This window comes from Anopheles cruzii, chromosome X (genome assembly GCF_943734635.1).
Source record: "Anopheles cruzii chromosome X, idAnoCruzAS_RS32_06, whole genome shotgun sequence".
NCBI classification, from domain to species: domain Eukaryota; kingdom Metazoa; phylum Arthropoda; class Insecta; order Diptera; family Culicidae; genus Anopheles; species Anopheles cruzii.
The window spans coordinates 8,431,382-8,447,152 of NC_069143.1; the positions used below are offsets into that span (position 1 = coordinate 8,431,382).

The following is a 15,771-nucleotide window of genomic DNA, read 5'->3' on the forward strand; positions in this document are numbered from 1 at the left end:
CTTTAATGAAACCAGAAAAAATGAGAAGAAAATGAGAAAACATAAACGAAACAAACAGCAGCCGGGAGCGGTACCGGCAATACGATGCGCTATTTTAACGTATTTTATTAAAAGATGTGCTTACAACCAAAACGTTCCGGTGGTAGGCGGGCCAACCAGCCCGCCCGCCACACACGAGCCGCGCGCTCCGTTCCGTAGCTTTTACTTGAAACTCGATCGACCGATCGTCATTACACCGAACAGCTTCACCATCATTTCGTTGGCATATGATATGTATTATATGATATAGGTATACCAAAGTATATAATATACACACCATAGCTTAACGTCTATCTGGAAACTAAAGGATACGGGTTAAGGATATCTACAGATACCAATTCGAAATTTGCCTTCCACATACACACACACACACACACACACTCATACACACACACACACACGATCACTCAAGTAATAACTGTTTGTGTAGTAATCTTTTGCGTGCCGGATTTTCAGGAGCCCACCACACATTTAAGATTAATACTAACGAAAAGAATCAAAGGACGAAAACCGATCTACTACACCTATCACACGAACCGTCCTCTCGGCGGTCCTCGGTGTGGAGTCTCCGTGAAGTTTAATACTCTCTCTACCGAAGCGTTACGCGTAATGGGCAACAAAGATTTAACCAGGACCAATATGATATGAAATCATACAAATGTCCAAAAGTAAAGTAAAGTAAAAAAAAATATGCCTTCTGTGATACGAATTGAACCGGTGTATTTGAAACCTGAAAACGGATGACGGTAGGCGTTATATAAGAGAAGCATTTCGTTCGGTTTTATTTTAGGGATAAAGTGTACCTTAGGTTTACAGGGGGAAGTGGAAGGATGGACACCTAACCTGTTGCTCGATCCGGTTCGGCTCTATCTTTAACCATGGGAAGTGTCTTATCAAGACACAGCGACAAGTGGAAATGGACCACGGCGAAACTGTTTTCCTTTCGAGTCTGTTGTTTATCTGTTGGTCATCTATTTCACCTTTCATCTTCTTCATTCACGCGTGACGATAGCACATAGCACATTTACGGTTTTTGAATGTTGATTTGTGTTGTTTCGAACCTAATAGCAATAAAACGAAAGCAACTATGGAATCGTTCGATCGATCGATATATATCTTATATATACCGGTCCAGAAAGTTTATAAAACAGTAAATGTATATATATATATATACACATATATATTTAAATGTATATATGTATGTGTATATATATGTATATAGATATGAATAATATACCTACGAATTATTATATGAGATAGAAAAACCCACACATTCACTCACACGCGCTGTACAAGCAATGTATTTCATGAACAAATAAAACAATTATTGATAGTGTAGGTGTTTTGATTCACAACTTTCAAAACGAGTGGTAAAAATCATCCTAGTGTTTCAACCGCCGCCGCCAATACAGCACCGCATGAATCAAACTCAAAAGCGAACTGGAGGGAAAATGACATAGTAAAGAAAAACATAAAACAATAAAAGATAAAATGTTACTAAAACCTTATTACAATTCCACCGCAACTTACTTGATTACGTTAAGGCTAAAATTGTTTGTGATTGAAAACTATTACCAATATGTGCACTTTTTCTATGTAAGTTTAATATTTGTGGCGATTATGATAAGGCCGTCTTAAGGCGATTGGCAGAGAATAAAACTGTTAATTACGATCATATGTACATACGCGTACCTTTACTCGTACCCTCGTAAACTTTAGGCGGACACTCGTATACTGTGGACTGCATTCTACTTTACAGAAACCAATACGAGGAGAGATACAACTTTTAATTGAGTTATTGCCATTTCAGAAAGTGGATAGCATAACAATAGGGTAACGTATAGAAAGATTTAATCTTGGGTTCTTGACCGAAAACACACATCTTTAAGGCAAAATTTTCTTCAACGACGAGGCACATTCATGCGACTACGACGCCGTTAGACTTTTAGTTGTGAGGCTACGCGAATAATCGTGTTTATGCTGACAAGCCTGCAACTTTGAAGCATTCGAAAAGTAACATTCGCCAAGTTAGTAAAGGTTGTATCTTTATTAGAACGCCATTATGCGTCAAACACAATAGTGGTTCAGATGGCCGCCTCGGGATCTATGGCAACAGTCGATTCTGATAAGATAATTGGTGTGCGTAAAGCATTTTGTCCCGTTGAAAATGAAATAAAGAAATAATGTATCGGTTTACTACATTTCTTATTACATAAGCGACATCACATTGTCATGACTTTTAATTTGTAACTTTTTGTACTATTCCCTTTGGTATGGATTTAAAGAATGTTTCCAAGTGTACTATTCTTACAAACGTTGCGTAGCTATTGGTCAACGGTTCATAACAATGGCATACCTGGAAGGACTTTCTCAGCCGTAAACCGAAGGTAATGTACCTAACAATAATCGATTATAAGGGAGTATTATCAGTTACAAGCAATAAACTATGATACAGTAACAATAATGTAATCAGTATGCAATACGTTACGCATGTACCGTGTTCACATCGAAATTAAAAATTGTTTACCAACAGTGTTTAATCTAGCAAGCAAGGTAAGTTAACATCCAATCTCATTTTTTGGCATAAGCGTTCATTGTAAATTGCAAAACATAGCTCTAGTTGGTTTGTGTAGAATGTGTTCCTCCTCCCGGTCCCGGTCGTAGTAGTACCATCACAGCTCCGGGTCGATGCGATCCATCCTAAAAGCCCAAAAGCCCCCAAAGCGCATCCTCAGCAGTAGAGCAAACCCCGGCGTACCTCGTCGACCCACACCGGACCGATTAATCGTACACGATAGGCCACACTGTGTTCTTCTCGCACGCTACGTCGTCATTTTCGTGCTTGCAGAACGTGTTGAATGTCAGGTCTTGCGCAAAACCAAGTATCTCCCGTTCCTCGTAGATCCGATACGTGAACGTCGACTCGTACGTGCCGATGAAGTAGCGTGCGTACGAGCACACGAGCTGGTCCACTATCGCCACACCGCCATCCTTGAGGGTGGCACGCTGTTCGTAGCTTTCCGGCTCGTAGCGCACCACCCGGAACCGCTTGAGGTAGTTTTTCAGATTGTGAAACTCGGTGCGCGAGCAATCGGACGCCACGAACACCGTCCGGAGCCCGAGCTCGAGCAGCTTGGCGCGGATCTGAAGCGCGGCCGACTGTATCGTGGGTGTGGTTTTCTCGCGCCCATCCAAAAAATCCACCCGCCGCAGGTGGGCACACAGGTAGCTGCCCCCTTGCGCGCTACGGTGGGCCCGTTCGTCGGTCCATCGGGCCGGGCGCACCGTGCGATCGTGCTCGTCGCTCGAGTTGAGATACGCCAATCGAAACTGATTGGCCACTGCCACCAGTGGCTTGGCGAAGCGCATCGATCGGCGCGCTTCCCAGTAGTCCACGTTGCCCCAGTAGTCGTGCAGTACGATTTCCGCGTTCAGCACGACCACGTACCGCGGTGAAGGGGCGACCCGGTTCGTACCCGGCTGCCGGCCGTATTTGTCCAGCACCCGCTGCAGTAACATCGCACTGCCCTGGAAGAACAGGCAGCGGAAGCTGCTCCCGCTGAAGTTGGTGTAGCCGAACAGGTGTTCCACCGCGGTTCCCCGGTTCCCTTGCGGGCACGCGTGCTCCTCGAACTTGTCGACGAACGCACCGTTCTCGAGCATGTGATCGTAATGCCGCAACTGGTACACCTCGTCCACCGTCACCTGCTGCGCCGCCCGGGTACCGTGCGTCCGCGCGTAATCGGCAAAAAATTCATCCATATCGATCACGTCCGTGTACCGCTGCAGGCTGGGAACGTCGAAGAAATTGTTCCACAGCAGCCGACCCTGGTCGATGTGACGGCTGCGCCAGTGCACCAGATAGGACCACGGGGCGAGCACCAGCTTCGAGTGTTGGTAGCCGGGTTGCGTTTTGAGGTGCTTCAGGAACACCGCCAACCGAATGTAGACATCCCGCCGCAAGTTGAACCCTTCGCCCGGGTTCACGTCGTACAGGAGGTAAGTGACCGGTGCTCCGGCATCCGTCGGAAGGCACACGCTGTAAAACGTGTCGAAAAAAGCATCCCGCCGTTCGCAAACTTGCCGGACGTGTGCGGTGCTAACGATCTGTGCGAGCAAGAACGCGTACCAAACTGCAAAGAGAACCGGAACCGGGTATCAATCACAACTGCCGCCCGGGAACAGGAACAGTTCGAAGTTACGTTGGATGACAGCATTGCGATAAGCTTTCTGGAGGACCGACGACGACGGCGACGACATGGTAGACACCACCAAGGATCCGAACACCGGATCGAATCAAACCGCCCGAAAACGCCTGACAGCAACGACCGTATCCCGTCGGAACATCGCGTCCGACACGGAACGACACAAACAAACAGTCAAACGTACACAAATGCAGAACGAACTTGAGTTTGACAGCTGGGTGCGAGTGTGCGAGCGAGACGCTTCCAACCTTGCAACGCGCTCCGTCGCACAGCCGCAGGCCGAAGGTCAGGTCATCGCATGCTTCGAACGACCAAAAGGATAACGTGCTGCGTGTGTGTCTGGCGTGCAGACACCGTCGTCTTCTTCGGAGTGCTACAAACGTGCCGTGCCGTGCCGTGCTGGAACTGGTAATTGTCATATCTTAACCGTTTGTGTCGTTTGTGTTTTTCGATGTTTGAAGTTTCGAATCGATTTAAAATAATTTGCATCTTTTCGGTGTGTCCGGGATCAACCGGGTAGGGGGGCGCCGTGTGGTCACGGTTGTGTGCATGTTGGTGCACCTAAGATTGCCTTACAGCTGTGTCACACAGCCATGTGATCTCTGCAATTCTGCCCAAAAGGCTCCCAAAGGTTTGGCGTCTTGGCCGGAAGTGAACACAACACGACAGCGTAAAACAAGCTTTTTTGCGACCGAAAAGCACACGGAGGACTAGAGAGGTTTTCGCCCAGCTGGGAAAACCGCAAGCTGGAGCGTGGAGTGTCAGTGGTGACCTTGATTCTCAGTTCGCCCTCCTTCAGCCCCAGCGCGGGGGGGAGGGCTTCGGAAAATCGCCGGACTAACAAAGCGCGACCGCGCCATAACCAGGTCAGCTGCTCGTTGTGTCCCCGGGTACATTTCACTTCTTCACCCCGCCACCTTATACTCTCTCTCTCTCTTCAAGGGTGAGTAACCGCTAAATGCAGAGCATTCGGAACGGGGGGTTGTGGGGAGGGGCACATTGGCTCTGCGGGTAAAACTGGTACATGGGCTTTCTATGACCTACTACCGATGCTAATTTTTGTTCCCTTTAGTTCCCCGGGCTCTTCTGGCACAGCACAGGTCTTCCCACACACATGCCCCACATACTGGAATCCGCGCCCCTTCTCTCGCGGGCCGTCGGGGCCTTTCCGGCAGAGCGTTCCATTTCTGTTTTCGTCGATATTTGCGCTTCGTTTTGCTTTAGCCGTCGCCCTTTCCCTCTCTCTCTCTCGTTCTCTTTCTTCTCGTTTTTTATTCCATTCCACGTTTTGCCAAAACAAAAAAAGCCAAGATCGGATCCGGATGATCGGCCCGGACAGAGATCTGAGGGACGCGCCGCGTCCCGGTGGCTATCGGCTGGAATTGGATGGAGTTTCTGGGGGCCCCGACAACCGGGAAAAACCGGGTTCTTCTAATAAGATTCCTCCCAAAAAGAGCAACCCAGAGGGGGGGTCCGAATTGATTGGCAGCGCGCAGACCTTCGCTGAGGTCGTTGATGCGAGGGTTTAGGGCGCCCGTCCCACATTCCGTCGCAGTCGCCCCTGCAGTCTCATCCGTAGACCCCCACCCCGGGGGCATGGGAACTGGAATGAAGCGCGCATGATGTTGTGTGCAGTCCGTGCAAGGTGCAAGAGTGGCACGGGGGCAGGGGCTCGCGGCGCTCTATAAACGTAGAAAAAAAAGTTAATCAAACGCTCAGTTCACTTCTATCTGTTCGCTCGAGTGGACGCTCGGGAGCTACGGAGTGCGAGCGAGCTGTGAAATACCGCATTTTTTCAGCACTCGACCAGCTGACCAGCGCGAATCCAGTGACAGGCCACGCCACACGCTTTCTAGTGTGCGCCATCTCTCTGTATGTGTGTGTCTCGTAAACTATTTAAAATAGCACCGCAACCGTTGGTGTTCGTTGGTTTCATTAGTGTCATTTCGGCTACTGTTATCCGGTCCCGGTACCCGGGGCCTTGGTTGGGATCTTGTCTGCGCGCGCGGAAAGGTAATCGGTGGTCATTCGGCTTGCGAATTGCGGGGGTGTGACTGCGAAACGGTGTGGTGAAAGTTTCAGAAAGTGGTAGGCTCTGGGCTCGGCGGATGACCCTGTTGCTGCTAATCGCGGACATCAGGCGAGATCAAGGGACAGACTAGCGGCGCCGCGGATGTGTCATATCAAATTTTCCCCTTTTTTTGTTGCCGATACTGCCACATGCCAGGATATGTGTGCTTCGATTTTGGCACCTCTGCTTGCCTTGGGCACAACAATAAGCAATAAGCCCACCTCGCAGATGCCGCGAACGTCGTCACACTACCGTAAAAACGGGTTTCCTTACGATCAAAGTCAATCAAAGAGAAAAATGGTTAACCGCAAAAAAACCGCAGCCCGATTCCCAGGGGCGGACCTTCAATCAAGAGCAGATGCACACGCACATGAACCCGCGAGGCCGCGAGGCCCAGCACACACTCTCATACACAGCGCGCTTTTGCACAGAGAGTGGCCCACCGTCCGCCCGCCCGCCCGCCACCCGGGACGGGGAGCGCGAAAACAACGAAGGAGCGTGCATGGAAGAGATGTGTGAAAGTACCGTGTGTCGTGGTGGCGTTGTCCACGCCTAACGGGCAACGGGGAACTGGTATTTTCAGCCACGGCCACCCGAGGCGCTTATATGAAGAGGAAGATGATGATGATGGGCAGGTGTGGCAGGAACCGGTACCATCTGAACGAGGCCGGACAAAACGAGTCATTCTGCAGTAAATAAAAGACCTCTGGCGGCAAGACTGATCCGGAAGGCTGCGGCCGATAGGCCGTAGATGGGCGGGAGTGCTACCCGTGCGCTAGAGGTGCTATCGCTTTGAGGCGTCTATTAAATTATACATAGAAAAATATGCGCCTCCGGCCGGGCCGATCTGGTCTACCATCGGAAATGGCACGCCAAATAACCGTTATCACCCGGAGTAGCATACCCCCCCTCGGGCGGGCGGTCTTTGCAATGAGATCCAGTATGGCCATTGCTATTTCCAGTCTTTTGCGCGCGTTGTTGAATGTTGAAGAAATGTTTTTTAGGTTGATATTGACGTTTCGGGAGTGCTGGTTGTTACGGTTATGGCGAAGGTCATTATGCTAGCCGCCCAAACCTTGACCGTTCCTGACCGACACAACCAGCATGCCTCCCCCCCCATGTTTGATGTTGATTGAGAACGTACCGAAGAGGCAACCCAGAGGTCAGGTAGAAAGCCATAACTTTGCACCGATAGCGTAATCTGGCAACCCGCTAACCTTTCGAAGGGGATTGCTTTGCTCCACACGATCCACAATGCCCTAATGAACCACCGTTTGACTGTTGTTTACTTTCACGCGAACCACACTCAGCAGTACACACTAGCAGCGAGCAGCATGCGAATCGTCGGTATCATCGCGCTGATCGTCTGGAGCGTTGTCTGCGGCCTGCCGCTGGTCTCCGCTCAGTTGGACGCTGCGAACAATCCCCCAGCGGGCGAGCAGCCGCCGATTTCGCAGCGGAAAAATGGTGGGCCGATTGGCGGGCGCGAGCAGTACGCGTTCGACAACGCGTCCGGCGGCGGTGGCTTGCACGAACCGCGCGCTTACCGGCCGGATGTCGGCGAGCTCGACTTCGTGTATCACAACCATGACGAGATGACGCGGTACCTGCGGGCGACCACCGCCCGGTACCCGAACCTGACTGCGCTCTACTCGATCGGCAAGTCGGCCCAGGGCCGCGACCTCTGGGTGCTGGTCGTGTCGTCCTCACCGTACGAGCACATGCTCGGCAAGCCGGACGTCAAGTACATCGGCAACATCCACGGCAACGAGGCGGTCGGGCGTGAACTGCTGCTGCACCTCGTCCAGTACCTGGTGTCGAGCTACGGGTCCGATCCGTACATCAAGTGGCTGCTGGACAACACGCGCATCCACATCCTGCCCTCGCTCAACCCGGACGGTTACGCCGCCTCGAAGGAGGGCACGTGCGACGGTGGACAGGGGCGCTACAATTCCCGTGGCTTCGACCTGAACCGCAACTTTCCGGATTACTTCAAGCAGAACAACAAACGCTCCCAGCCGGAAACGGAAGCGGTGAAGGACTGGATCTCGAAGATCCAGTTCGTGCTGAGCGGTTCCCTGCACGGCGGTGCCCTCGTCGTCAGCTACCCGTACGACAACACGCCCAATGCCAGTAGGTACACCCTATAAGTGACCGTTCGATCGTTACATCCCCCTTCTACTAACATCCCCCCTTGAGACACACTTACTAATCGAGCATTCTCGTTCCGCGGCATGCTGCTTCCGTTGCCATAACCGCAACCGGCGGCCAGAAATCTGTCGGTCGTCGTCTACATGCGCCGGTGAGATATGAGACCCGCTCCCGGGGCGGGAAATGATGCTCCGCTACTGATCACTGAACCTGAACCGATGACCGACGCGACGCACCCTAACCGGCTACCGGAGCTGGCAATATTCTAATTGTATTCTTTTCTCTTTCGACCCACATGACTCCCGTTAAGCTCAGTCTTCCACAGCTACCTGTCGCAACCATCGCTGACACCGGATGACGACGTGTTCAAGCACCTGTCGCTGACGTACGCGAACAACCATGGCAAAATGTCGCACGGTGTCGCCTGCAAGACCGCGTCACCGTCGTTCGAGAACGGCATCACGAACGGGGCGGCCTGGTACCCGCTGACCGGTGGCATGCAGGACTTCAACTATGTCTGGCACGGCTGCATGGAGCTCACGCTGGAGGTGTCGTGCTGCAAGTTCCCGCCAGCCTACGAGCTGCACAAGTACTGGGACGATAACCAGCTGTCGCTGCTCAAGTTTCTCGCCGAAGCGCACCGGGGCGTGCAGGGTTTCATCACGGACCCGTCCGGCAATCCGATCGAACGGGCCCAGCTGAAGATCAAGGGCCGCGACATTGGCTTCACCACGACCAAGTACGGCGAGTTTTGGCGGATACTGCTGCCCGGCGTCTACAAGCTCGATGTGTTCGCCGAAGGCTTCGTCCCGAAGGATGTGGATTTTATGATCGTGGAGCAGCACCCAACGCTGCTCAACGTCACGCTTCAACCGGCGAAGGTAAGTCGCTCGCACGGCCCGGTGGTGCACACACCGGTGGACCTTTCCCCGGTTCTGTCGAATTATCGCACTCGTTCCGTTCTGTACATTGTCGCCAGATCTTTTAGGCACCCACCAGTAGTAGTAGGGCTAGGGGGTTGTTTCACTAAATCATACAACTTTTGTTATTAACAGCGAACCGCACACACTAATGTACAGCCGCCCCTCTACTTCTCCTCCTCTAACTCGCAACCCGGAACGGCTGGCCTTGCCGCCATGACGAAGAACCCGGTCCGCTTTCCCGCGGTCGCCAGCCATAATACCGATGGAGCCGCCCCGGAACCGCCCTCGATGACACTGGCACCTTCGCCCGCCGCGACCACTGGGGCTCCGCTGCCGGCGCACGGTGGCGGCGGGACCACGGGCAATAATGGTTCGAATGGCGACCGCCTTATTTTCACCTCCTGAGCGCGCACAAGCAACAGTTCAATGGCGTCGAACAAATTTCCTTTTGTCGCGCACCTATGTACATAGACTCGAATCGAAACTAGAGCTTAGTGGTTAAGTACGCGTGGACCTTATCTAACTGGCTGGCTGGCTGGCTGGCTGGCTGTGTGTTTCGAATCTAACCGCGTACCGTAGTCTACTGATCAGCTCTCGATCGGTAGTCAGAAGCGATTTACAGTTACAGCACTTTCGTCAGTTCTTCATTAGTTACCAATTAACACCAATTAACTAGCGTATGTGAATAACGGATCCATGCAACGTTTGCGAATACTGATGCTCACAAACTAAAAGGCGCAACGGTCGTTGTAGGTTATTAAGAATGGATGATGATAAAACCTAAAAGTGCTGTGTTCTTGTTCTTCTGTTCTGTCCCACGGCCTCGGTCCGCATTCAGCCGGACAGAGCTAACCATGCAGTACAAACCAGGGTTTGTTTGATTCTGCTGGAAGTTTCTCTGTGCCGTAAGCAACGCATTACCATCAGACTCTTGAACAGTTAGTTACAAAGTTAGTATTTTGGAAACTCAGTTTGTATACTGTGTGCAATAATCTCGAAAAGTTTCTCAAATAGTCCACAATACAATGTATCAACCATTCTTAATAATCTTTTCTAGTGTAAGGTGCCTCCTACGATTGCGATTCCCAATGGCCCCCGGGGCAAAGGTCCCTCGTATGGCGGTATATAAAATATTGGGTTTCAAGAGAAGAAACAATAGGTCCCCTGGAATAGAGAGAAATGGTGAGAGTGTGTATGCGATATCCTGTTCATAAAAGGTCAATCAATAAGTCTTCCGTTATTTATGCACAATGTTGGAGTTTCCATTTAGCATAGCTCTATAATTCGCAAAAGAAAATGGACAAAATTCTATGCGCTGGAAACGGACTAGAACTCGAATTCAGGACCGGGACTGAATTGACAATCGAAAGCCGAAGCTCTGACCAAGCCGGGCCGACGGTGTTATCCAACACGTAACAAACGTTATCCATAATGGCTGCCTAATCCTTTTATGTCTTTTAAGCCAATCAATAAAACGAGTCACTGTCGTTAGAGTCGTGAGCGAGAGCCTGGCCCGTGCGGCATCCGCAAAAATTGCTCGACTTCTCACAGAAACTCTTAAACATTCTCATACTAAATCACACACTGTGCATTTTCAAGGCAGGTTGAGTGCCGATTCTGCTCCACCAGGTGCAATCAGCATCTTTGACATCGAAATACCCGGAACGGAATCGAGCAACCCACTCATCGTTGTTTTCCTTTTGTAGCAACAAAACCAGTAATAGCACGCACTTCAAGACGTGTTTCTTCCGATGTTCGCTTCATATCAAAGCTATATGACTGTTTTATTATTAGCGACTAGTTTGTGTTTACCGAAAATGTGGTCTGAAACGACATCTTCTAAAACCATGTCGCTCTGAGCAGACTTTTTTACAAAACCCAATATTTTTTTTACCAGAGCATTTTGTATATAACGGGCCAAGGGCACTAAAGTTAGCGGTTAGAAAAACTAATCAATAAAACGAACTATTGATTGACCAAATCAATATATATATAATATATACCTATATGCGCCTGATTCGCATATTCAAAATGTTTATCGTTAGCTGACTGCAGGCTCCGTACCTTAACATAGCTTAGAAATACTAAAGTAACTATAGCTTTCTACTTCGCCTAACACACAGCCAGCTACCAAACCTACACTAAATCGTGTTCGAACCGAGGATCAAATCGAAATCGTGTAAATATATTATGGTGGTGTGCTTTGTCGTTACTTTCGGTTCGGCGGCTGGCTTGTCTTGGGTGCCCGAGAGGTGTTTCCATGTTTACGTACGAAGCGTACCGGCCACTTGAACGCAGGGTGTGCGTCCTTCTCGCCCACCAACGCCCGGTAACGACTAACCCGGCGGGAATCCCGTGTTCCAACGGCGCCGGCTGCTCCAGCAATCAATTACACGAGCATCCCCGTATTTTCTCGGCACAGCGCAACGACGGTTCGTACTATCGACCGTCCGCTTCGACTCAGTACCGGCCGCAGCAGCTGGCCCCACCGGCGTCGCAGACGTCGTCGTCCTCCGGCTCGGACGAGGGCATCCTATCCTCGCTTAGCAGCGGGTTCAACAGCTTGGTGAACAACATCTTCGGTTAACACGAATGCGCCGCGCCACGCCGCGCTGCTCAATCATGCCATCATCGTCCTGCCCAGCCCGGCTCAAGCAAACCAGCTCTCACTCACACCGCACAGGCGCGCAAAACAATGGAAACACACGCAACAAAAATCACCACAGCAATAGAGGCCGAATAGAGAGATAGAGGATCAAAATCAGACAAAACAAGCGTAAAATAAAAAAGGCGATGCACGGAGTTTGTCGGTTCGTTTCGGTCGCGTTTTGCAATAAACATCAGGCAATAAATATAAAGTATCTATTTATCTAACCAACGCATTCTTCTTCTTATCCGCCCTGTGTATCCGTAACCGCCGAGCGGTCTTTGCCTGCGCACCAGAGACTTTACAACTCTCTGTTGCTTTCACGTAACGGTGCTCTATAACGCTTTAAAAAAGGGGAAAAAGTCCAAAACATAAACCGCAAAAAACACACATAAAACCAAGACGCGCATTGTAAAGGATGGTCACAGAGGGTGCTGTGGGTGCGTGGTAACGCTTTATTCCATTATCATCGTGCACGTGTGCTGACACCACCGCGTGTGTGTGTCTGTTTTGAAAGAGAAAAATCAGTGTGAAGAGAAAGATTGCAGCAGGACGGGATGTTCCAATGTTATGTTACACGTCCTGGACGTTTCCACCGATGCAACGAGGGTCACCGCCGTCTACACGCCGCACTTTTCGCAGATGGGCTGCTTCTCCTTGTCAGACCGGAACTTGGCGTCCACCCCGATCGGTTCCTTGCAGAGCTGCAACCGAGCGCAGAGCCGAGAGTTAGCCCACAACCACGTCACACATCGCTCGACGGTATGCAGTCACACGTACCTTGCACTTGAAGCACTCCTTGTGCCACTTGCTGTCCAGCGCGGACAGGGCCTTCTCGGCGATCGGCTTCTTGCAGCCACCGCACTTCGGGGCATACAGCCGCTCGTAGTCCGCGGTGCAGTACGGTTTGCCGTTGCGCTCGAAGAACGTCTTGCCGGACAGCTGCTGTTTGCAGGGGCCACCGCAAATGAAATGCTCCTGGTGCCACGATTTGCCCATCGCCTTCACTACTTTCTGCGATCCCCGGGGGGGGGAGGGTGGTAAGGTTAAAAAATGTTTATTTGCAGCGCCTAATTCAGCAGTCGTTCCGGAGCTCCGGGGCCAGCCCTCTGCCCTAGAGTCATTCCACCCCGCCCGATTCCCACTTACGATTACGGTCCCCGTGTTCCCATGTTTTTTTGCTTTCCACGCAGTCCAAATTCTTGCGTGTGTCCAGAGACAATGTTAGTTTCTGTTGCTTTCTGTAACGGTGTGTTTTACGACCAGGGTTAACCGACTATCTTGTCCAGTTCAGTGACGCTACACTGCACACTTTCGTTTCCCCTGTAAACCGAACACGGACCTTGGATTCACATTCGATTGGAGAACGAAGAACGAACCCCCGAACGGTGGAGACAACGGTCATCGTAACGGCGCGCATTTGTATCCATTTCACACTTCTAAAAATAGTCCAATTTTGTATCATATCCCCCCCGGCCAAACACGCGCAGAGCGCAGGCCACTCGGACTTCTCGGATGCACCTGCTGACCGGAGTGTAAAAAAAACAACTCCCACGCCCACACACACACACACACGGGCCGAGGCCCACATATGCGACATAAGTGGCTGTGCCGTGTCCGCCTGTCCGCGCTCACCTCAGTCACCAGCTTCCGGCAGGCGGCGCAGATGGCCTGTACCTTCGACTCGAAGCACTTGGTGCACACCGGCATCCCCTCGCTCTCGTGGAACTTGTTTTCGGCGATGCGCTTCTTGCACTCCTTGCAGGCAAAGTGCTCCGGGTGCCAGCTCTTGCCGAGGGCCTCCAGCATCTTGTCCTTGATCTCCTCCTTGCACCCGAAGCAGCTGGCCGCCTGCAAAACGGAGAAGAATGAAGTAGTGATGATGATGATGTGAAGGGAAAGGTTTCCTGCCGGGAGTCCGGGGTGGAGCGCGAGAGCTTCAGATTTTGATTCGTCGTAACTCGGGCGTCGGGATTTCTTCTTTCCGTTGCAATTACTATCCTGTCCTGCGATTCAACGCCCCTTTGCCAGTATGGCGCGTTATGCTTTCAACTACGGAATATTTGATCGCGCGGAATGCGTTTTTTCGGAAAAGGAGTGTTCTCGAATCACTTGGACAAGAATGTTTCTTTCGATATTAATATCCCACAGTCGCCTGCGACGAATGCGATCTTTCTGTTTCTGATTTTCCATTCAAATAAAATCGTAACGATGCACGTCAAAGTCACACTTCTTGCAGCCCGTTTTGATGTCTACTTTCTTTGCCGCAATTGATTGGTGGCAGGGTGCGCCGGTTGACGGTGAAGAGCAGCTAGTCATAGGAAGCCCACTTAATACTGTCCACTTATCCAGCACATTCTGCGGGCGTGCGCCATCGAGAAAACGATGTAGATGGTAAACGGGCACCTACCATTTCGTGTCGTACCAGACCAAATCTCGGAACTCCTACTCCAACTCCTACACGGTTACCACGCGGGAGACCGCGGTGCTCAAAACACTAAGCCGGAACGAAGCCGGAACGAAATCTGAAACTTCCGGAACACCGTCACCACCGTCGTCACTACACTTCCTTTCGACCCTGTGGCGCTCTGCCCAATATCCGTTCCGAGCGATCCGAGCAGACTGACCGTTTGCTACGCGTTCGGCGTCGGTGACCGATGATAACTGAGCGCGAGCCGAGCGCACCCAGTTTTCCGTGGAAAACTGGGAAAACGAACGCAAATTGCACGTGCACACGACACTACTACTGAGTGCCGGAGCGCGCGGTGTGCAGCACGCGACACTTGGGCGCACCGCGAATCGACCGATGTTCGATGATGTCCGAAAAACGTGCGCACGCGGGTGGCGCGTCACCTTTTTCGTGCATTTTTGGGTGCGTGAATCACACACGCACGCTCCCCGAGCCCGAGACACTGGATGCGCGGCTACTGGAATCTACGTCTTCTCCGTCGATTCAGATGGTCGTCGTGGTGATGACGTTACTTAAGTAAATGCGCAGAAAGTGGAATATCGCACAGAGCGCGTGCGTTTGCACAGTGATGGGAGTGGGGGTTGAGGACTAAATGGAGTGTGTGTGTGGGGGGGTTATAGTTCACTCAGATAAATTCTACCGCAGGTGCCTAGCGCGCCGTCCTGACTTTGACCTGGATAGGGGGGGCATGAGGGTCCCGTGCGTTTTGCGGTCGACTAAAACGGCACGCACGGTCGTTTGAAATGTTCTCCTGGTACTCTTATATTCGATGCCCCAACCACCAAAACAAACCATTTTATGAAACCAACGAGGATAAAGAGGCTAATTTGAGCCACAAAAAAACTCCGTGGTAAACTTGCAATAATTGTGTTTGAATAAAGTTTCTACTACATTTTTGGGATCACCAATACACACGACCACTAGAACCGTACAGATTCCAGACACGTCGAAAATTTCTTTTGTTGCAAACCAATGTGGATTTTCCGCGATGCATGCAATGTTGGACTGAGACTACAATCGGAATCGGGTATTATCGTTGACCGCACTGTATTGACTAATTGAGTAGCTCTATGTTTCAGTACGATCTCGATTGTTCGAATGTCTGGTAGTTTTGGGATTAATTCTGGGGGTACTAGGCATAGCTTCTTGAACTTTGCGGATCGGTGCATGATGCGGCAGCAGGGTGAACACTTGAACAGTTTATCTTTACGAATGATTACTTCTTTTATCAAGTCGTCAAGTAACCTATCGGTCCCAAAACGTAA

At 50.9% G+C, this 15,771-nt stretch overlaps 3 protein-coding genes across 4 annotated transcripts; 1 reads left to right on the forward strand and 2 right to left on the reverse strand.

Moving 5' to 3' along the window:
* Window positions 1–2,426: 2,426 nt before the first annotated feature.
* LOC128268159 (GDP-fucose protein O-fucosyltransferase 2) lies at window positions 2,427–4,314 on the reverse strand. Its single transcript, XM_053005188.1, has 2 exons — window positions 4,242–4,314; window positions 2,427–4,172 (listed from the first exon to the last, which is right to left on the reverse strand). The coding sequence occupies exons 1-2, from the start codon at window positions 4,297–4,299 to the stop codon at window positions 2,821–2,823; spliced, it is 1,410 nt and encodes a 469-aa protein (XP_052861148.1). The 5' UTR covers window positions 4,300–4,314; the 3' UTR covers window positions 2,427–2,820.
* Window positions 4,315–7,649: 3,335 nt separating this feature from the next.
* On the forward strand, window positions 7,650–9,898 carry LOC128279057 (carboxypeptidase M-like). The gene is made up of 4 exons (XM_053017781.1): window positions 7,650–8,448; window positions 8,588–8,617; window positions 8,782–9,347; window positions 9,522–9,898. The coding sequence occupies exons 1-4, from the start codon at window positions 7,650–7,652 to the stop codon at window positions 9,792–9,794; spliced, it is 1,668 nt and encodes a 555-aa protein (XP_052873741.1). The 3' UTR covers window positions 9,795–9,898.
* Window positions 9,899–12,447: 2,549 nt separating this feature from the next.
* Window positions 12,448–14,452, reverse strand: LOC128268320 (transforming growth factor beta-1-induced transcript 1 protein-like). 2 transcript variants are annotated; one of them, XM_053005388.1, is made up of 5 exons: window positions 14,447–14,452; window positions 13,672–13,887; window positions 12,817–13,050; window positions 12,614–12,740; window positions 12,448–12,541 (listed from the first exon to the last, which is right to left on the reverse strand). In XM_053005388.1, the coding sequence occupies exons 1-4, from the start codon at window positions 14,447–14,449 to the stop codon at window positions 12,657–12,659; spliced, it is 537 nt and encodes a 178-aa protein (XP_052861348.1). In that variant the 5' UTR covers window positions 14,450–14,452; the 3' UTR covers window positions 12,448–12,541; window positions 12,614–12,656. The 2 variants fall into 2 exon arrangements, with proteins under 2 accessions (XP_052861348.1, XP_052861340.1); XM_053005380.1 differs by having other exon boundaries at window positions 12,455–12,740.
* Window positions 14,453–15,771: the final 1,319 nt, after the last annotated feature.

Excerpts from the sequence above, each read along its gene's own strand:
- LOC128268320 (XM_053005388.1), bottom strand. Across the intron at positions 13,051-13,671 it reads GCCGGAAGCTGGTGACTGAG|AAAGTAGTGAAGGCGATGGG; the intron begins GTGAGCGCGGAC and ends CGGGGATCGCAG. Across the intron at positions 12,741-12,816 it reads AGGAGTGCTTCAAGTGCAAG|CTCTGCAAGGAACCGATCGG; the intron begins GTACGTGTGACT and ends GCTCGGTTGCAG.
- LOC128268159 (XM_053005188.1), bottom strand. The coding sequence starts at position 4,299 with ATGTCGTCGCCGTCGTCGTCGGTCCTCCAGAAAGCTTATCGCAATGCT. Across the intron at positions 4,173-4,241 it reads TCGCAATGCTGTCATCCAAC|TTTGGTACGCGTTCTTGCTC; the intron begins GTAACTTCGAAC and ends TTCTCTTTGCAG.
- LOC128279057 (XM_053017781.1), top strand. The coding sequence starts at position 7,650 with ATGCGAATCGTCGGTATCATCGCGCTGATCGTCTGGAGCGTTGTCTGC. Across the intron at positions 8,449-8,587 it reads CGACAACACGCCCAATGCCA|AAATCTGTCGGTCGTCGTCT; the intron begins GTAGGTACACCC and ends ACCGGCGGCCAG. Across the intron at positions 9,348-9,521 it reads TCACGCTTCAACCGGCGAAG|CGAACCGCACACACTAATGT; the intron begins GTAAGTCGCTCG and ends TGTTATTAACAG.